At 35.6% G+C, this 22,739-nt stretch overlaps 1 protein-coding gene across 1 annotated transcript in view; it reads right to left on the bottom strand.

Annotated features, from left to right (window-relative positions):
- Positions 1–22,739, bottom strand: part of FBXL17 (F-box and leucine rich repeat protein 17) — a 272,821-nt gene that overhangs the window by 94,750 nt on the left and 155,332 nt on the right. The window contains exon 7 of the mRNA XM_008639844.2: positions 6,310–6,386. Coding sequence (XP_008638066.1) covers positions 6,310–6,386 — 77 coding nt within the window. The remainder of the gene's footprint in view (positions 1–6,309; positions 6,387–22,739) is intronic.

Below are 22,739 nucleotides of genomic sequence, written 5' to 3'. Positions count from 1 at the left end.
GACTCCAACTTCACCCTGCACACTCCAACATAAACAGTAATGCCATCATAATGGAGGAAGAGACAGTAAGTTATAATGTGCATTGTTGGTTTGTTAAACTATGTAAAACTCTGAAACTCACCTCTATTGCTAGAATAAGCTTTCACAGATCCTCATAATTACCAGGGTTTCTATGGAAATATTTGCTTTGGAATTCAGAAAGAGTGAACATTTTAATACAAAAGCAAACAAAACCCCCTTACCAGCTGCTAGATTTTGTCAAAGGAAGTAAGTATCATTAATACATACAACAGGGCACAGATTGCTTGCCACCTACTTGCTCTTCAGGTATTTTAATTCTTACAGTCTACTGGAGTTTAAGTTGCAGCCTATGCACAGAAAACATATACTAAAACCAAGCAAAGAACCTTGAAATTTGGCACTAAACACCAACAATCCTGCTGATTTACTTCAGTGATTTCAGGTTTCTGAATAACTAACAGAACAAAAACTAGAGAGAAAATATTTTTGTGAAAAGGAAGAGAAAAATTTTATAAGAAAGCAATATATATGCGTATATATAAAGTAGTTAGATACTACCATATACTATATTACCACCATTTTATACGAACATAAACATACATATATACGTGACATACACAACACCACTAAAGAAGGTAACAGAAGCCCTGGTCCCTAAAAGATTATCTGTACATTTTTCTACAGGCATAAACATAATTTTCAGTGTGATTACTGCTTGCTCTCATTGCATCATTAAAAGAGTGCAAAAGAGAAAGCACCACACACAGGATAGGAAAACCTAATGGGGGAAATATTGATTCAGAGAAGAGAAACTTGGAACTCAATACAGCAGCAATTTCAAACAATTTTGAAAGAAACAATGAAAGTTGTATTTATTTAAATGATGTAAATTGAGGGAGAGATTGCAAACCAGTAATGGGTGAGGATGAAATATTTTAAACTCAGAAATCTATTTACCACCTGTTCCGTTCTGTCTATCCATAAATGCTGCACTTATCCCCCCCAAAATGTATTTGCCTTCTGAGTTATACTGTGCAAAAGACATGGTGTTTTAAAAACAGATTTTAAAAGGCTAATATTAGGAAAGAAATAGTTTTAGTGAGATCAAGCCTTAGAGAGATTTGCTAATCCAAGTGAGAAGCAGACACTAAACATTCTCTTTCGTGAAAATACCCACAGTATGCTTAGTCTTTATGATTTACATGACAGATGGTAAATATTGGAAGGAAAACACAAGCAACTCTCAGTAGGACAACCCTATTCGTTAATAATTAAAATATTCTATTTTAAAATAGAAAGCCTATGTATCCTAATCCTATTTAAACATTAGAGTTTAACAGTATCTTGGGAAACTATTTTAACATTGTTAGTGGTATCTCACTTCTCAGAAAAGAATCCATAATCCAGCTATGAAGAATAAACACAAGTTACAGTTATGTTTTTTTCTTGTGACAATTGGACTTGATTCAGTATAAATGCTATCTTATTCCTCCAGACTTCTACTTGTAATAGCTATGCCCTATCTGTAACATTTTAATGTAAAAACTATATAATTCCATTATAGTTTCTTGAAACTAATTTTTTTGCTTCAGCAAACACCCTCAGAAGAAGAAAAACCTTTAAAAAAAACCCCCATGTGTCCTCAGAGACACTAAATGCATCATTAAATGCTGAAAACAGGCAGTATGAGAAAGGAATAGTAACCATTTTAGAAAAGAAAAAGGCTACATAGCTAGAGAGCTCTTTTTCAATACTCAAAATCTTAAAGTTATCAGCAAAAGACCACAGTTCATCTCAGGTCCTTGTGACAAGCATTTCTTCTGAAAAGCTTTGTGCAATTACTTTACAGCCAGAAATAGAGACTTTCTAAGTTACGCAAAATCCGGAAGTACTAGGTAATGGAAATTCTACAAGAGAACTATGAAGACAGCTGTCATCTTCTGCAGGTTACTTGACAGGAAACACTGTGAGATCAATTTATTCCCCGCATTCTGCTAACTGCACTCCTAGTAATGACCATTTGGGCACTTTGTTTTTTCAGAAAGTTCTTCAGTGATTGTTCTCAAGGCACAGCTGTACAAAGTGCTGAATTTGAACACTTTATTTCAAACGTTTTTCAGAACTGACTTCTTTAGGGGTTTATTTTTTGGGGTGGTGGTGTTTGGCTTTGTTTTTTGCCCCCCTATGTTCTGTTAGTGGAAGCCTACAATTCAAAGCTTGCCTTGAAATTCTTTTCTGCACCTACAGAGGAAACACTGGTCTGACTGTTTTCTAAAGTGGAAGTAAAGCATTAAAGACTTTTATGTTTCACTACTGCAAAGAATGTGGTTGTAAAGTAATTCTTAGCGAAAATGTACACTTAACATTACTGCAAGATCAGACCCTTAAAACATCTACTCCTGTTTCACAGGCTAGTTTCATCAAATCTTTTTATCTTTGAACACAAAATCTCACTTTTGTGTTTCAGAGCGCATAGCACTCTGCACTATTACAAACTTGATAAGTAATAATTTGCTTAAAACAAATTCCCAGCACTAAGGATATCAATAAAACCCAGAACTAAAGCATAAAATCAAAGAGACAGTTACACAATTCTGTGTGTGCTTGCTGCCCTAGCTCACCACTCTACATCTTCACATCAACCTAATTCATTTGACACACAGTCTCCCCACAGCTGAGAAAGTCCCGCTTCCTTACCAGTTCTTAGGAAAAGCTTAAATACAAATCCCGCCACATTTAAGTAAAGTTAAGGTTGTGAAACAAATCAATAAAAGGCAGGAAATTCAAAGATAATACTGACAATCCATGCTTAATTCATGATTGCTTAACAAAAGGGCGAAACGGTATGAGGAACTAATGTTTAGCTTTAACTTCACTCTGTCTGTGTTCTTGGGCAAACAGGTGTTTATCTCAAAGATTATACTAATTCAGTCTGCCCTGTCAGTCTAGATGCATTCTAGTGATTATTTAGCATTTAACAATGTGTTGGATGTAAAGAAACTTTTAAACTAATTGTCAGCATCCTAGCATCTTACACTCTAATAGACATCATTAATTAAAAATACATCTTGAGAAAATTATGCTGGACCAACCTAAAAAAGGTTATAATAACATAATTTATTTCAGAAATAAACAAAGCACACTTTTTGTATGCAAAAATACAAAATTATTCATTTTGTAATGCAACATGAAATAGAGAATATTTTTTTTTTCTCATCAGTTAACACCTCTCAGTATGTACACATATTTCAATTCCTGTTTGAATCCTAATCTGTGTGTATACTATAAAGAATATTTTCCTGGTCAGAAAAATGTCAGAAAAAGGAATGCAGCCTATCATTATTAGAGTGTAGGGGGTTTCATTTAATCTTTTATGCTTCCAAGTAAAACTGAGTATTTTAGTGTGCTTTAAAAATACTAATTAGATAAAAAACATGTATGCCTGGTAGTTTTGTATACTACCTAGCCTACGCAGAAATAAGAAAAACAAAAGAAGAAAATTAATAAAATGACAAAGATCACAGTTCACATCCTTCTCTAAAGGACATGAAATTACCTCACACATACATACCTTATTGAGTTAATTGCAGGACAATAATAACAGGTTTTGCTTTAATTATTTTCTTTATTTACTGAAGTTGTTATTATTGATGAATTAATGTATCACATGATTAAAAATTTTGCTGGAAATTAGCAATTTTACTTTTTTTTCCCAGCTGAGTTACTAAGCAATCATGATCTTTGATCCCAGACATCAAAATTCCTGCCACTGAATAGTTTCAAAGAGGGTTTTCATAATCGTGCCTCCATACAAACCTGGTGTCAAGATTTTAATTGTTAAAGCAAGGACAATTCTGTGCTTCACCCTTGAATTATTATTCATATTTCATAATGGATTATGAAAAAAAAAGCACACTTGCACAGGACTGTGTGCTCCCACCCAGTTACAGCCTCACAGAGCCTCAGACACTCCCTGGTGGAGCCTGAACAATTACATGTGTGAAGTTGTTAAGTCTTTGTAAGACCACAGGACACCACCTAAAAGATTCCCTGAGAAGTCAAGCACATGCTCCTCAGCTGATTTCCTCTACCTGACAAAATACAAAGGTACTGAGGACATGAGGGCTTCAAAAGCCTCTGAGGAGCAGTGGCTGCTCTTCTCCCCCAGGGAAGAGTGACAGATTCTTTGATAAAGGAGGTTCAACAATAAACAGAGCTCTCAGCACTGTAAGGGGCTCACTTTTTAACTTGCCAGCAACAAAAACAAATGAGAGAAAGTCTTCAACTGAACTGCCAGAAAATAAATGAGAAAAGGGTGATGCCTGGTTCAACCCTGCAACACTCTTGTTAACCTAATTAACATTCACTTGCTATCACATTTTTAATTGAAGGAAAAATTTTTACTTAGAAACCATAAATTATGCTTCCAAATTCTACTTTGTTACAATTTGTTTTGCATTTTCAGCTCAGATGTTAAAAGCAAAATTTATTTGTCAAGTTGGCATGCTGAGATATGCCGAAGATTATAATGCTAATCAATTAAGTCAATAATGTATAAAAAACGAGTCAGTATCTCAGCTATTTTACTGGATCTTTAAGAGCAAAAATAGTCGAATTTTTAAGCAAATAGTAAAATGTAGTAGCAACACTATCAATAGAAAATATTCTCAAAGTCCCAGTAACTGAGTACAATGATGCTGAGTGACTGCATTATTGACAGATGGGCCTTAGTATAGAGAAGTCAAGAGAAGCTCAGGTTGGACAGAGCAAATCAGCCAAATGCTGTGTTTATTCTCTGCTCATTCATTCTCTGAAACATGCTTTTCATCTAGCTACGGACACTTCCTTTTCTCTCTCTTCAATCTTTCATAAGCAAGGTTTTCTCTATCTTAGGTTTCTTTGCTTCAGTATTTCAGTTGTTTCCCTACTTTTGGGAAAAATCATGTTTTCCTCAGAGTAACTGCACTGAATGAAGGGTGAAATCAGTTTGAGAAATTACTGATCCTCAAGACATGGATTCCATTATGCCCGTGATAACCCTTTCCACATGAGTTGTCAAAGTCAGAAGGGACAAGAGCAGGGCCTGTAGATTCTGTCTGTAGTACACAGACAGAATGGACAAGTCTGCCTTCAGACTCTGTCCTGCACCTCTCGCCCTTCGGCAGTGACAAGAAGCACCTTCATTATTATCACCTTGTGTTCTACAAACAATTCCCCTCCCTGAATTTCTACGAGACATTTCACAAGTTCAGAAACTCATCTTGGACAAGTGGCGTCAAGCTGAGAAAATCTGTTTTTAACTCTGGCAACGTCTGTTCTGCCCATGGAAGTACAAACAAGTGCGGACCAGAGGAATGGGCAGTAAAGGCCCATGTTCCCTCTCCTCTGCCATGCTCCAAGCTCTGCAGCTGCAACAGCTGTATGGTGGGCTTATGTTCTAATACTGTGGACAAAAGGTAACAGAACAACACACCCTGGAAGGCACAACACAAACTCCAGTGAAGTGCAAAATGTGAAAACGAAAATAGAATGAGTTTGCAACCACTGGAATGATCATCACTTTGACAGAGTAATTCTTTATTAAAAGCTAGGGAGTATAAAGTTTGAAAACAAAAAAAAAAAAAGTGAATGGCTGAAATCTAGGCATGTAAGTGGGAGACAGACATTTGAGAATCTGACCTCATGGCTTTATGGCAGAAATAAGTGTCTTATTTAAGGTCAGTATCTTATTTGAAAAAACTAAGATAAAACAAAGCAGCCTTTCCAAACAAGTCCTAGAAGTTTTCCTCTTCTAAATACAAAATATGTCTTTCTATGAGGCCTATCACACAGGACATTTAATTCCTAAGGTGCTCCTCTCTATTTTATCATAACAGCATTTTTAAAGGATCATCAACCTCATTCAAATTTTATGGCTTACAACAGGTGACCAATCCACATTCTTGCTTGCTTAGTTATGCTTTTACAGCATCTAGAAACACATATATTTTTTTGATTTTTCTCTCAAATGTTTTCCTGGTCTCCAGGACTATTAAAAAGGGACCCTACCCAGTCTGCCCAGTAATTGCCAATTCTATAAGAATACTTTGCAGCAAATACATACACTGACGTTCATACTTCTAACCACAGATATTTTTAAGCATATCAAACACTTTTTATACATTTTCCTATTTTTATGGATTAAGGTTTTGAAAATTTTTATCTCTACATTTCCAACACTTTCTGTAACAGTTCCTGTGAACTCTGGTTCAATTTTCACAAAAATAAAGATATAGATATATTACATACCATAGTCTGTGATCTTACAGGATACTAAATACAGTTCTTTCAGGTTCCGTCCTTCTCTGGCAATCACCTCCACACATCTGGAAGACACAGTAAAATTACTGTTATAAGACAGTAAATCACTTTTAAATATCAAGAGTACAATCCACAGGTAAGATGTAATGTATCTCAGTTTCTTCATTTTGCAAATGCTCCATACATTTCACTGAAAATGAACACAGCTACATGTTTACACTGGAGAAAAATATTATTTTAAATTGAATGCCTTTATATGGATATTCCCCTAAGTCTAATATGTGAGCTGCTTGAAATGTATACAGACTAGCACTTTGGAAAATTACACAAATGTGGATTTCCATTTCTTTATTACTTTGGAAAGTTTCTGTTGCAAATTTTAAGCTTTGACAGCTTTCTTCTAGGGAAGAACTATAAATGCACTGTAATGAGGACAAAATATAAGAAAATGTAATTTTAAATTCATGTTTGTATTTCTTCAGTGATTACTGCATGAGTCAGCATTCATCAGGTCATGAAATGTTACACGATCATGGTGTTCCAACACATCACTGGAGAAGCTTGTATAGATGAGAAAACAGCTCATTAATTTGCCTTATGATAACTGTGATGAATATGCAATGAAACACAGAGGTTTTTATGTTAGTCTTGCTGCTTGAATTTTGTAAGCAAAAAACTTAATACGACTTAACATATGAAATTAAATAGGAGTTTATTATGCACTTGTGACCAAACCCATATTACAGTGCAGTATTTCCAACTGCATTGTTTATAATACATCACTCAGAAATCACAGAATCATAAAATACATTTTCAATCTATAATGTAGATCAGTTGTTCATTAGATCAGCTAGCATGACCATTGTGCTATTTTCTACATAGATACATTTTTTAAAGTGTATTTTATTGGATAAGTTGTTAAGAATTTCTTCTGATCCAATATATTCGACTTTAATTTTCAGGTCAATTACCCAATCACTTACTCTGACACTTAAATCAACCCTTGAACAGTACACAAAATTAAATTACTTGTCAATTTCTAAGAAAATAAGTATTGCTGAATTTGTCATACTTTTGAAAGATACACCTAAACCTTCAGGGACCTTTTTCTTCCACTTACCACCTCCAATAGATTATCTCCCAATCTGATTTAACTGTTCATGCTGGCAATTTTAGATTTTAGAAGCAACCACCTAATTCCTACAATAAGACAATAACTGAACAACAGCCCTTCATACCTATTTGTTCTCTCTCTGCTTCCTTCCACTACTAATAAACAGCACACTTCTGATGGAGTACCTTAATCACAGTTCCTTTAACACTATTATAAATATTCAACCCTGGAAAACTGTGAGAGCCTGATATTTAGAAGTTTTTTGCAATTCTTGTCATTAGGTAAAGATTGCCTTACCTCATGAATACAAAAAGAAAAGAAAGAAATATCTACACCAGGACTATGCTTTTTAATACAAGGTAACCTCAGAACTACGCATTTTCCTAAAATAAGATAAGAGTTACCACATTAAACACACTCTATGTACATGGAAAACTTCTTCTCTTCCTGTAAGACATGATTTTGAAGAACATACTCATCTTTGTTAACTGGCTTATTAAGATAACTAGGCCATGAGAAAATTTTTTTTGTTATTTATTCCAAAAAAATATTTCCTAATAATGAGATTTTATTGCTATTATTGGTAATATGAGTAAACAGAAAATCATCATCATATATTTTATTAGCAGTATTTTCATTAGGCATTTCAGCAAATAAGATATAATTGAAGAGTCAATGGACACTAAGGTTAAAAGAAGCTTTTCTTAATTCTCAAATGCATAATTTAGCAGAGCAACCCTATTATGAAACACTTCTTACCTTGGATAAAAATTCTGAACCCAGAAAAATATTTTGAAAATTGTATCTAATGAGTCTAAAAGTTTTCAAATTATTTTTGCTAATTTTTACTCACTGAAAGACAACTAATCTAATAAAACTGAAGTATAACCATCGGTGTCTAGAAATACCACCACCAGACAGTCAAGATGACATTAAAGACTACCTAATTTTCTCTACAACTTCAGTTGCACACCTTTTCAATCAGTCAGGGTCAAATTCATACTATCTGCACAAATGCAAAAGCACTTGACTTGTGTGGCCCTTATAAATGCCTCCTTTAATCCCTCCAGGTAGTGCCAGCTCTAAGGGTTAAAGTTTATCCAAGTGGCTTGAGTGACTCCAGTCCTGTTCTCAATGACATCTTGGAGTCTAAATGAAATACTCTTCACTTTCTTCTACTAGGAAAAGAAAACCTTCACAGTCTTCAGCTATATTCATTAAACACTGAAGGAAAAAACCAAAAAGAAAAAAAGTTTAAAAATGGTGCTTTGACTCCCTCTTTTCTTTCTGTTTTTTGAAAATATGAAAATCACCTAACATCTAAAAGAATGAGGTAATGGCACATCTAGTTTGGAGGGAAAAAAAATTATACATAGCTAGAATACTGAATTTATGTGCTTCTGTGTGCTTTCTATACCTTGCATAAGTCAATCTAATTCCAGTTTTAGTTTCTATTATCCTTCCTATAGATCATCCTCATGTAAATCAATCTGCAGAGACAGGAGAAACACTTTATATGGCCTCATTTCCCTCCGCTCTACAGAGGGTCACACAATACATAATTGCTAGTAACAACTGACTTCTTTACAACATAAGGAAAAATAAGGGTAGTTGTGTATTTATTGCTTTTACCTTTTAATCTTTGTTAAACATGACAGCAAAGAAAAAGGTTAAAAGAACAAAATCAAATTAACCTTTTCTAGAAAGCAAGGATCATCTTAATTCTGTTGTAATAATCCATCAAAATGATGTCAGATTATTGTCATATCTATCTTTGGAAGTATTTGTATTTATGATGTTGCTGAACTAGACAACAAAGAAGCCTAACCTAAAAAAAAATAATCAGCATTATACTGGTAAATAAATGAAGAAAAGTTATTATTTAAAGCTGTGGCAAATTACAGAAGTGAGCAAACCAGAAAACTGAGCCCCATAAAACTTAGGGACTAACCCCTCTCTGTCAGGGACATGGTGGCAACAGCTCTGTGCCAAGGCTGAGAGAACTTCTTAAATCCCTTGACCCAAAGTTACTGAGCAGGCTTTTATCAGCTATATTAAATGTATTAAAATATAAACAATCTTCCAGAAAGAAGAGAGATTTTTACATTCAAAATAACTTATTAAAAAAAATGTGCCAAGGAATAAAGAAATACAACTGGAGTTAGAGCTCTGCTAATACACATATCTGGATTAGAGCTGGCCAAAGTTAAAAATCTTTTCACTTCTTACTTTGCAAATGAATATCATTTAAAACTATGTAACACATTAAAATATCAAAACAGAGAACATGAAAAATTTTAGGAAGACACTGCTTATTTATTAAACCTGAAAATATTATCCAATAAATGCTTACACCAAGCTTTCCCTAGATCTACTCAATATTTTATGAATGCCGTTCTCTGATAGACTGTTAGGCAATTCAGTTTTATTGCATTTGATTCTAAAAGTAAGAAATTAATATCAGATGCTGTGAAATTTACAGTGCAATCAGAAGCCAGGAAAGGGCAAAAAGCACAAACTGGTTTCACATAAAGCAGCCAATCAAACAACATTGAAGAAATCAAGAATATAACTAAAAATGTACCTACATACGACTAGTTCAAAATAGAGTTATAAGACCACAGAAGTCTGTAAGATAACTAGACATGAGATAACTGAGCACTGTGACGCTGAACATATCCACACTGAAAACATCCCAAATATCATGATATTCAGAGACTAATAAACCTAAGATTGTCTCTTACTGTTAAAATTTCTAAAGATGTCTTTCAACTTCAAAAACGAAAAAAATCTCAAGGTGAAAACAATATAACTATAATGTTGCTCAACTTTCAGCAATTGCTATCAGGAGAAAACTCTCCATCTGGATTACAGAAACTACAAAAATTTGTCCACTAACACATACTTGTTATACTGCTCTTCCCACCTGGTTTGTAGACATGAAAAATTACTTAGGTCTACAAAGATTTACTGGTATAAAGCTTCTCTGCCAACAAGTCTCTTCAAAAGTAACAAAACTGCATGACTGAAACACAGGTATGTCTACTGACATCTCCAAATTTAGGCCAATATTCTTGATAACTTCCCACATACAAATACGTGCAATGTTTTCTCAGAGTCAAGGTTTATGACTTCCCAAAATATAAAAGTTTAAAAATAATAATAAAACTCCAACAAACCAGAAAAAAACAAGCAATATGAAACCCCGTAATTTTCTTCTCCTAGCCAATTGATCCCTACATTCTTTGACCTGAATGAAAGCTTAATGTTAATGAAGTAAATGGCAAGCTTCTACCTGTAAGAAAAGATAACACATATCCCTGAGTTACGAAAAATAATCGTGTATATATATATAAATATATATATATATATAGGTGTGTGTGTGTTTATATATATGTATTTTATATGTGTGTGTATACAAACACAGAGCTATTAAATTTCTGATCTAAATCTGAAAACATTGGAAAATTGTATTTGTGGCAACTGAAAGGAACTAATGAGAAAATATGAGTACAGTATTTGTGGTGTAAGTGGTCCTGGGAGACCTTGTTACAGTCTGAGAGGCTCCTCAGCCCTGAACAGAGCTAATTGGAGTTGCCATGTATTGGTTATGAGTCTACAACTTGAGGGAGTGAGTGAGCTTCACCCACTGAAGAGGTATAAACCCCCACAAAACATTAACATACCACCTTGGTAAGGTTCAAAGACTTGATTGCAAGTCTTCTGTGGCATTTGACTGTATTCGTCCCTAAGTGGTCAAGTGAACACCTTGCTATCCCTCAAATCAAAACCAACAGCACTACTGGGAAGCAAGAGGGAGCTTGGAAAGAACAAGAACACTAAAATATACCATGGAAACCATAAACCTCTGAGGAAATATATAGTGCTCCTCAAAAATTAGCATTTCAAGCATTATATTCAGGCAGAAAAAAAATAGCTGCACATGTAACAACACTCAGAGTCATCAGTTTTGATGACTTAAATTTTCCAATGGAAGGCAGTAATGCAATATAATAACCAAATCTCTCCTGTAACAAAACGAAACCTCTAACCACAGAAACATATATAGTCTTAAGAAATTGATGTAATCTGAGGCCCACTGCACTAGGAAAGAATAATTTAAAAGCTAAAATAGTGAAAATACTAACGGTTTACTGACAGATCTATAAACCCTTGTAAAACCTCTTAACAATAAATTATGAACTTAATACCCTGATGGATACATATTCTTGGTTCAGGATTCTCTTTCATTGATCATTTTGTTTGCATTATGAACAATAGATATCTTTCAATATGTTTGTTTTCTAGTAATTTATATAAATAAGAGGTATGATTTTTACTTGTTTTTCAGTTACCCTTGTACACAGAACTGCCATTTTAGAATCACATTCAAAATACGTATTTTAAAATTATTTTTCATTTCAAGACCAAGAACTGAATCTATATGAAACAATATTAACCACAGAGACAGCAAAACAGGTTAAGACTTGTAATCAAAAGCACAAATGGAATTTGAAAAGCACTTTCTATCTGGAGCCAATATGCAAAGTGTCATGAGTTATACAAGTTAACAGCAATTCTCTTAGAGCAATCATTAAGCTGTGATTAGCAGGGAGGTATTCTTTAGAAAAATCAATGTAATTTAAAATTGGGTTTGCCAAACAGTTTTGCCACTTACAGCACAGGAAAACAGATAAGATTTTTTTTTTTCATGCTGGAATTCACAAATAGCAGAGGTGAGGGCAGCCAAGTCCCACAGTGTCTGCTTGTGCTCTGAGCTAGTCAGGCACATGCAAGCTCCAGTCAGGGAGCTACACAGATAAATGAATTAGCTCTGTGCTTAAGCTATTACGCCCTGTCTTTCAGCAATAAATATCTGTTTTCAAATATATATTAGTTGTCTTATCTAAATTAAATGCCTCCTGTTACCCCAACTGAACGTAAATCCAGCAAGCAATTAAACCAATAAAGGAGAAATTTAGCAAATTGTTTAATTCCACTATCTGATTTTTACATGTAGTAGTATTCCAGGTGGCCTTCAGCTCCTTTCTGACTTGGAAGAACTAGATACCGTAACAGATTTAACAGAAATAAACAACTAGGAAATATAATCTTACCCTGAACCCCCCATAAATCTGATTTGCCACAGCTAATCATGCTTAAGCCTGGAAAACAATTAAATGGTGTCTCTTATTTTTTTAAGAACTCTAAAATATTTTGGAATTCAGATTTCAAATGAACAGGCCTATCTGATACAGCACTTCAAATGCAACTTCCTACATCTATTGTGGCAACCTGTCTACTGGCAAAAGAAAAACCAAGGAACTGTTCAGTACCAGCAAGCCCATGCATATTCCTTAGTAAACATTGTTTTGTATTATAAAAACAAATAATAGCGTCCTTCCTGAACGGTTTCAGTGGTGCTTTCCCACTAAAATACTGGCAAAATATTTGCATTCCTGATATGGTACTGTTGAATTACTCTGCTACAGTGGTCAATAATTCAGAGTCCTAATGGCTGTCAGTGACAAGTGATGTCTTTCAGGGGTCCATATTGCGATCAGTGTTATTTTATATCTTCATTAATGACACAGATGAAGGGATCGAGTGCATCCTCAGCAGATCTGCAGACGACAGCAAGCTGAGTGGTGCAGCTGACACTCCTGAGGGATGGGATGCCATCCAGAGGGAACTGGACAAGCTCGAGAAGTGGCCCATGGGAATCTCATGAGGTTTAACAAGGCCAGGTGCTGGTGCTGCACCTGGGTCAGGACAACCCCGGGTGCCAACCCAGGCTGGGGATGAACAGATCAAGAGCAGCCCTGCCCAGAAGGACTCGGGGGTGCTGGGGGTGAGAACTGGACATGAGCCGGCCATGGGCACTCCCAGCCCAGAAAGCCAAGTGTGTCCTGGGCTGCATCCAAAGCCCCGTGGGCAGCAGGGGAGGAGGGGATTCTGCCCCTCTGCCCTGCTCTGGTGAGACCCCACCTGCAGAGCTGCCTCCAGCTCTGGGGTCCCAGCACAGGAAGGACATGGAGCTGTTGGAGAGTCCAGAGGAGGCCACCAAGGTGATCAGAGGGATGGAGCAGCTCTGCTATGAGGAAAGGCTGAGAGAATTGGAATTGTTCCGCCTGGAATAGGGAAGGCTTTAGGGTGATCTAATTGCAGTTTTCCAGTACTTGAAGGAACCTCGTAAGAAAGATGGAAAGGGATTATTAACAAGGGCATACAGAGAGAGTTAGGACAAGAGGGAATGGCTTTAAACTGACAGAAAGTAGGTTTAGTGCAGATATTAGTTTAGATATTTACTATGAGGATGGTGAGGCACTGGAAGAGGTGGGCCAGAGAACCTGTGGATGCCCCATCCCTGGAAGTGTTCAGGGCCAAATTGGATGGAGCTCTGAGAAACCTGGTCTAGTGAAAAGTATTTCTGTCCATGGCAGGGGCGTTGGAACAAAATGATCTTTAAGGTCACTTCCAACCCAAGCCATTCTATGATTTTATGGTTAGTGTACTGGTGTAGAAGAATTGCTTACATACATATTACTTCCTCACACAGTGAATGTCACAATGGCTTTTCCTAAGACAAATGTAAAGGCAACTGTCATAATGTTATCTGCTTGCAAATGTAAAAATGTACATATTTAGAAAATAATGACTGCACAGTAGCTACAGACAAGATGGAGAGTTTGCAGACTGTAAGTTCAATTTCTGTGCAAATAAGCAAATCCTTGTGAATTCAAACAAGATCTTTGAGGTCCCACTGCCACAGCAGCGTACACAGAGGGTGAGGTGACATTCAGACTCTGAATATGTGTTATGGCTGAATCTTTAATTGAAATCATTTAGTAATGATGCTACACACGGAATGAAGTTCAGAGACAGACCACCACATTTGCTGCAAGTTCAGAGAAGTGCAAAGGAGAAGAAACCGTCCAACGAAGAAAACCTTGAAGTATTGGTGTAACTCTCTCTCCCAGTAAAATCACACAAGGGCATACACCAGCTCAGTTGCACTACTTCATGCATGGGGAGACTGGGCTTTGAGCATTGGTGGATTTAATTATTCCTCAGGTTCTAGAGATTACGTTTACATGCTTCAGGCCTCAAGGTGTTTCCTGGAGTTACAATGGCCTCAGTTTTGACAGACTTTCTTTTTTTTTTAAGTAGTCTCATGCTAGTCCATTAAGACTTAGTATAGAATAAGAGTAAAAAAGGCCTTCTTTTTTCAAAAGAAGCCTCCAAGTTTAATAGCAAAAGTAAGGAATGGCAACTGTACTGCTGTGCTCTAACTTCCCATAAATGTTCTTTAGAGTATGCTTTTAGAATGCTTGGATAAACTTTAAGATAGTTCCATAAAAATGAAGAAACTTCACCTGATATTTTGAAAATAAAATACTGTGTTTATACAGCTCTGTACTTCTTGATCTCAACAAGGAGTACACACAGATGAGAGAATATTTCACCACATTCACTGCTTTACTTTCATACCACAGGGGCTGACATACGCTTCACTGAGCTTTGCACATAGGCAGCTAATCTTATCTATTGGGATTTACCCTTTCAGACCCCTTTGTAGCTCTGATTTTTTTTCTAATTAAAAAAAGAACCCCTAACCTCTACCAGCAATTCATTAATGTACACTTTTAAAGACTACCTTTTCTTGAAATGATACTGTAGATCATGGTCGATGGGTCATGGGGACTGAGAATGGATTTCATCAAAGCTATCTCCTGCTAACTTAAGAAAAGAGCAAAACCTCTGCCTCAGTTTCTCCTTTCCAAAATGGAAACATATTCTATAAATCTATTTTTTAACTGAGTTGTAAACAGATGTGATTAAATATTGCAAAGGCTCAGTTCATAAACATAAAGTCCCTATAAAAGTTTGATAAATATTCTCCATCTTATTCATGGGAACAGCAGTATTGCTAAGAGTTATGATCTAAATTTGTATGAGATGAACAAGGGTTCATCATGAAATTACATGGGTAATTTCTTCCATTACACAGCAGAAAAAGTCTTTTACATGACATAAGGAAGCTTTCTGCAAAATAGTCCTATCATCACATCTGATATTTCTCCTCTACTGCTGAAGGACATTCAAGTTTGTAGTGCATTTCTGCTTATATAAAGCGATGATAGAGCAGAAGAAGAGCCAAGATAATCAAAGAAGAAAAAAATAAAATCCAGTACTCATCATAATTCATGTATCTTTGGAATTGATTTGGGGTCCATTCTCTTTATACTTTAAGAATTAGAGCAAGTTGGTAGATCTGTTACATTCATTTAATTCTGCTGAAGTTAGCAAAACTGATGAAAGAAAAAATCAAGCTCAATGCATTTTTGGACAAATGCTATAAAGAAGAGAGATTACAGAATGTGAGTAATAACTGAGTTCTGCAGGTCTCACCCAAAGGGCAGCATCACAGCAGCAAAGCTTGTATGAGAACTTTGGAATACTTCATACATAATAGCTTACTGGAAATATTTTAGCATACAAATTTTAGCATAGGAAAAAATCTCCATGCCTGCTAAAATTATAAAATTCTTGACTTGCCATGAAATACTATCTAAATCTTGATAAGAATGCCAAGGTTCTTAGAACTTCACTTTAACTTGGAGAAAATGCACTGAGATAGCAATGTCTTTAAAAACAAACAAACAAACAAACAAATGAAAGACCAAAAAAACAACCAGCTTAAAGGCAAATTCCAGAAGCTCTTCATGAAATGATAATGAATTCCTTTCCATGTGGCTGTCTGGCTAGCACTTCTGTTACAGGTACACTGCTTGGAGAAAGAAACAGAAAACAAGCTTGATGATGCTCTATATGATTTGTATAAAGCAAAATTGCCTCCTTTTAGCTCAGAGAATGTACGAGTAAATATATTTATTAGAAGCTGAAAGAGTATTATTTCTTTCTATGTATCATGATCTTAACAGATTGCCAATTACAGTCTCTAAATGCAGATTTTAATACCACCTAATAAAGCACGAACTTCACCTAATGTTATTCAATTCTGCAAGTACTTAACAGGGTAACTCTTCATGTAATCTTACTGGAAAATAATCTGTCCAGAAGGAATATTAGGATATATTGTGTCCTTTCAAACTGTAGTGAGAAAACACGGCAGTTTTCAATAGCTGGAATTTTCATAACCAAGAAATTATAAACACATTCAGAAATAACTGAAGAAACTTTTTTCATTCCTTCCCATCTTACGGCCCTCTGAGTCTTGTTGATATGGTTCTGATTTTGCTAGGAATTCAGAGGGCTAGTAATTATTTATTTGTTGTATCACAGCATAGCTTATAGTTTTGTAAAAGAAATAAGACTTAGTGTTACCTGCCTGCACTTATATCTCAGTGTTGTCTCACCGGCTACCCCAAACGCTATCAATTTGTTAGAAAGTAATAAATTGCCACCAAAAAAACCCAGAAAAAAACCCCAAAAACTTAAGAACAAGTAGAAGGATTGCGACTGAAATTGTATGAATTTGATTTTTTTTGTCCTAATTTTTCAGAAGCATTTAACAAACCCAATAATTCAATATCATCTTCTAGCTGAGTTCTCAGTTCACTGATGTATCTTAAATCTTGACATACTAAGTTTAGATGTCTTCCCAGCAACCCTCAGCTAACTCTGCACTGAAACAGAACAGAAACAGTCATGTGATTCCTTAATGGCATCTCAGCTATGGCAGTGATTACTATGTTCTACTGCAGACCAACCACAAACAGGATCAAATGATTTCTTAAAGTGATCCAGCTATATCCACAAAAGTGTAACTGTCTAAACCATTAGAAATTATGCAGTTAATTAAAATCTACATATTAAAAAAACCTAAGGAAATTTCCATGTGTTGTATTTTTGCCCCTTTGAAGAGTTCAGGCAAGAATTCTGTGATGTATTCATAAACCATTATACATTTCCCTACTTTCCCATAGTAATATTATATTGCATTAAAGAACTAAACTTTGCTGATAGTTCTTTTCCAAAGAAAAGACAGTGTTAACCTATCAGTCTTAGCCCTAAAATTTAGCAATCACTTAAATCAGGTCAAACAGAGTTGGAATTGTCAGCCCCTCTGTGCAAGAAGTCATTTCTGTATAAAAGTAACACAGGCACATTTCCCCACTCACCAGGGAAGTCGGGGGAAAAGCAAAGTAACTAGTGTGTGTGTTTGATGGAAACAGTGGGGGGGAGGAAAATGTTACATATTTTCCATATGTGCAACTTTGAGAAATCACAGACGGAATAGTACTAAGATGTAAGTTTGCTTTGCAGTTTTTTAGACAGGTATGCAAGGCAGACAGCAGAGCATGCTGGTGGTCAGCCAGAGCAAACACACCCACCATCCAACACAATGTTTCAGGGTTTTATGAACTCAAAACAGATATTATTTGCCAAGCTGTTCTGACATCTACCGTGTTCAGAATTTCTCTGGCTACCACCACATTTACTGGGGTGGCAGCAAATTAGAAAAAAAAACCAAGAAGAAATCTCTGAAGTCCATTCAGAATTTTAGTAATAAAATCTGTATTTGGAGGACACCTTGTGTTCTTTACACTGTACGCTAAGATATTCACAGGCAATACTGACAATGATGATTGAAAAAGATTATGTTCTCACTCTCTTAATTCTGATTAAATTACTAGTTTTCTAATTTCACATGGAAGCTCCAAGCATTTCCTGGATTATTGGCAGAACACATAAAGGAGTTTGTAACTCATTGCTGGACACAGTCGTGTAACATTTTAATTCAAATTTTCATCTAGATAAAAGCCTTCTTTATATTTTTACTAACTTGTCTGTACCTAAGGCATGGTCAGTTTGAGTTTCTATTTGTCTTCAGATCCCAACATCCACAGGAGGACTGAAACTTGTTTCCTAATTGCAGGATTGGAGTTCCCTTAGGAGGTACACAGGCAGCCAAAGCGATTCACAAAGCACAAGCAATGTGTGTATACTGGATTGAAAGATAAGTTTCTACCTGTTGCTCCAATTTAATTTTTTGTCTAGTACTTCAGCAGAAGCACATAGGATGAGTCTGCTTGAGAAAGAATGACTCCCCCCCCATGGAAAAAAAATGTAACATTTCTCCACAAATCATAAATGCAAAATTATTTGCCGTGGCAAGTAGTTCGAAATCTGTAAGTCCACATACAGATTCTCCAGGTAGTGGCCTCAAACAGTACTAGGCCTTCAAAGTAGTTCTTTGACAGGATTAATTACCTCCACTACTGGTTACTTCAAAGTGTTGACAAGATCTTAAACATTTCCTGTACCAGTTAGCATCCTAATGTGCACATGGAGACGTGCTTTAGTTAACATTTGTCTTGGACACAGCAGGTAACATATAGGATGGCAGACTAAATCTGTTGCTTGGGACCACAAATGGAATGTATTAACATTATTTAATTGCCTGAAGATATGTATCACTTTCCTCTAAAACAAACAACTACCAAATCATGCCCCAAAAAGCAGAACAAGGCTCTTCATATTCTCATTCTACCCAGTCGTCATACAATTGCATGAAGTTTTCAGTTAAGGCACTTCATTAATAAGTGGAATCCTAATGCCTTTTTTGATTTTAGCAACTTTGGGTTTAATCCTAGATTTAGAAGAGTTCACTTACTATTTCCTCCTGCTATCTGGATGAATTCTTCAAGTATGTGACTAAACTTCTGCTTGGTACCTATACAGCTTTTTGTTGAGAAAACGATGAGAGTAGTTCCGCTTATTTCTGTCATAATAAGACCAAGGGAAGTTATCAGTAAGCAGAGCTCATACACCTGGAATTCTTCTCCTTTGGCTTTACATGATCCCCATTTCCTGTTTGACTTGATGTGTGGCTCTGGATGAATTATTCACTGCACCCTAGGCACCTCAAGACATGACTTTGTTTATCGTGATGAAACAAGGAATGAGCATCTTCAAACTAACTCCATCCCCACTAATCTACTGAAAAAAAATTACCTTCTCTGTGATGAAGTTTGGGACAGCAGTTGAGGCTAGACCAGTGTAAAATAATGTTTCTATGCTGGGTGGAGCAGTAAGTGGAACTAGCAGATCATGGAAAACCAACATGACATCCTCTCCTGTGATTACATCAATCAACTAACACTAGTCATTGGTCAATACTCCTCAGTTCAGCCGGAGCCCACAGTGGTCAGACAAGACAGAGACCATCACAGGCACAAAGTAGAGAACATATTTGTATCCATACCTTTAATTTTTATTTCAACCATCATGACATTCATTTTTTACCTGCACCTTGTGAAGAAGTTTTAGAAGTATTTCTTACAAATATGTTGCTTACATATTTGAATCTCAAAAAGTAAGATTTCCTGAACCTTCCAAAATTGCAAATAGTGCAAAATGCGGCTGACTGTTTCCTAATGGAATTCTCCTATTGTATTTTTCTTGACTCCCAGTTACACTTTGCATTTTCACTTAAAAAATTACGAATCTTGGCTAACAAAGATTCCCTTCCACTCTATACTACAGTTACAAGCCCACTGTCTCAGCAAGGTAAAAGAAGGAAAAGATTTTTCAATCGAGTGTTTACATTTCATTTGAATGACCTCTAGATGTGGGTTAACTTGTTTTCTTAAAGATTTAGGTATTTCAGATAACATCAAAGAGTCAGCTATGATCACTGCAGCACCAAAACATCTGAACCATAGACTACTAAGCAAATAATAAGCAGACATCAATTTAGACTAAAGTGATATTGTTATGCCACAGTTTGCTGTCTTTATTATCTTCTTTAATGCTAAGTTTTTCAGATACAGGTTTTTGTATGTACTGTAAATATTTCAAGGTAGAAATGTTAGAACTTCAGAAATGTATTTAAAAATATTTTAATGCATTAATATTTCTAAATAATAACATAGACTGAAACATACCCAATACACAGTATCTGCATATTTTTATACTTATGTTAATGTAGGTTTTTTCTGTGTTTTTGGTATAAGAATATAAAAACAGTAAAATAATGTGTCCAGATATGCTGTAAAGAGGAAGAGCTTTTACAAGATCTAATTCCAACAAAAAGTTAGCCTTTACTATCACCTGCAAACAAAGTACTGCCACTTTGTGTACATAAATTAGGCATTTGTGAATCTAAGCCTGTCCATAAAACAATGCTAGTTTTCTCTTAAGAAAAACTCCCACAACTGTGAATACAATATTTTGTTTCATGTCAGGGATGGACATGGTTGTAGTCACACTGTGACTACAGCACAAAGAGGTGCAAGTGATATAAAAAGTTGACAAGAAATGTTTTTTAGAATACTCCTCAATATTAATCAGAAGTAATCAATTTCAAATACATACGCTTTTCAGTCATTCTGACTCAGACATTCTATAGGATATTACAATAATTAGAGGCAGTGCGAATCTTCAATACACAGTTCACCTTGATTTCAAGTTCAGATAATCAGCTATTATCGATTACTCAACAGTCAGTGTTTAAAACAAGTTAGCCCCTCTTTAAGTGAATTTTAATTAATTTTATCTTGGATATAAACAAAAGTTGCTAATTTATAAATTAGAGGAACAACATTTCAGTGAAATGGATGCAACACAAAAGGTATCTTAAAATAATCCATAAACCTTTGTTATTGTAATATGCTGTTAGAACAATAATCCACAATCTTTAGTATGATTCAAGAAACTGAGATCATGCTAAGCCCTTGCAAGTCAGACAGTTCTAACTGAAATATGTAACTCTTCAGTTGAACCCAGATTTGAAAACCTTTGTGTCCTTTAAGAACTCTGTTAGTGTGGGAATCAAGAAATAGCCATAATTCTTGCCCACCAGTTGGCATCAGCTATAATAATTACCACCAACTCCTAACAGATTATTCTGAACCCCTCTCACTCTCTTATAGTGTAAGAAATTATGAAAACACTGTCTGTTCCTGCAAAAAATACAACAGTGATCACAGTAATCTCAGATCTTGGTTACTTGTGTATCTCTTTTGTGCCTCTAATCTGGACACAAAAATATTTTCCCTTTTCCCCTTAGTCAGTTTCTTTTTACCAGTGGTAACCTGGTGATTTCTAAAATGTCTCTGCTTTTCAGTGTGGCTTGTCTTTGTGAGAAATGCTTGGACAAAGCTGGATAACTTTGCCTTCACTGCCACCCTCTGGGCTCCTTACTTCAAAAATAAGACTGAGCCATGGCATAGAGATTTCAGGATGGTTTGACATACACTATCTTGCACACACTTATTAACTGTAATACTGCCTATTGCACAGCACCTTTCTCCTCAAAAAAGATGTCTGTCAAATAGCTTTACAGGTCTGTTGGTTACATTGCAGCACAAATTTAAAACCAAGAGCAGTTAAAATAATTTAAAGCCTAGAAATAAAGATAAGCCTATACTACTTGAAAATAATTATATAATCTAAATTTTCACAACTGATTTATGACTGCAGATGAAGACATGTCCTACTGCTAAGAGCTTACTATTTACATTCTTATTTCAGTTGAAGTATCAAAACCTCACTAAAAATCCAAAGTCCACAGGGCTCATTTTTATTTTACCAAACCACACAGTTTCACCACCATAGGTCCCCATACTAAATATATGCTCATGATACTGTTTGTTGAAACATCTGAGAAGCTTAATTGGTTTTTTGGTTGGTTGGTTTTGGGTTTGGGGTGTTTTTTACATAAAACCAAAGAGGCTGGGGTAAAAAGAGCTCTCACAGACTTGGGCTGCAGCACAGGAACAGCTCTTGTGATGGAACTCATTTCTGCATCCATTTCCTCTAGTTGTCTTAGATAATCACTGTGTGCTCTAGCATATCCCTGGACAACAAGGCAATTAAATCCCTACAAAGGTGTCTGTAGCCTGAAATGGTTTGGAAGGGTTGGCAGGTAGGAGCTCCAGATGACTGAAGAGCTGGAATGGGAAACTACTTATTCTCTTTTTGCCTTCTCAACCACGATCTTCTTTCCCCTCCAGGGTCCACTATGTCAACTTACACTCAAAATAATTTTCATTTGTACTCATTCAGACTAATTTTGTTTAACATGTGAAATGACAAGTTAAGAGTTTGAAGGTTACTATGGGTGAAAATAGTGATGTTTGTCAAACACAGTGGAAAAATAATTTTCAGGTTATGTTCACACAGTGGGAGTTCTTGATTTCCTACACTTGGAATTTGGAAAACTTCTTTAACCAGGTAGGTCTATTAAAAAGAGTTATAAAAGAAGAATTTATATCTACAATCAATTAAATGAAAAGTCAGGCAGATGGATAACACGTAAAGAATTAAATTTTTT

This window comes from Corvus brachyrhynchos, unplaced genomic scaffold (assembly GCF_000691975.1).
Source record: "Corvus brachyrhynchos isolate BGI_N302 unplaced genomic scaffold, ASM69197v1 scaffold128, whole genome shotgun sequence".
Lineage (NCBI taxonomy): Eukaryota > Metazoa > Chordata > Aves > Passeriformes > Corvidae > Corvus > Corvus brachyrhynchos.
This window is presented reverse-complemented; position numbering and strand designations above follow the sequence as displayed.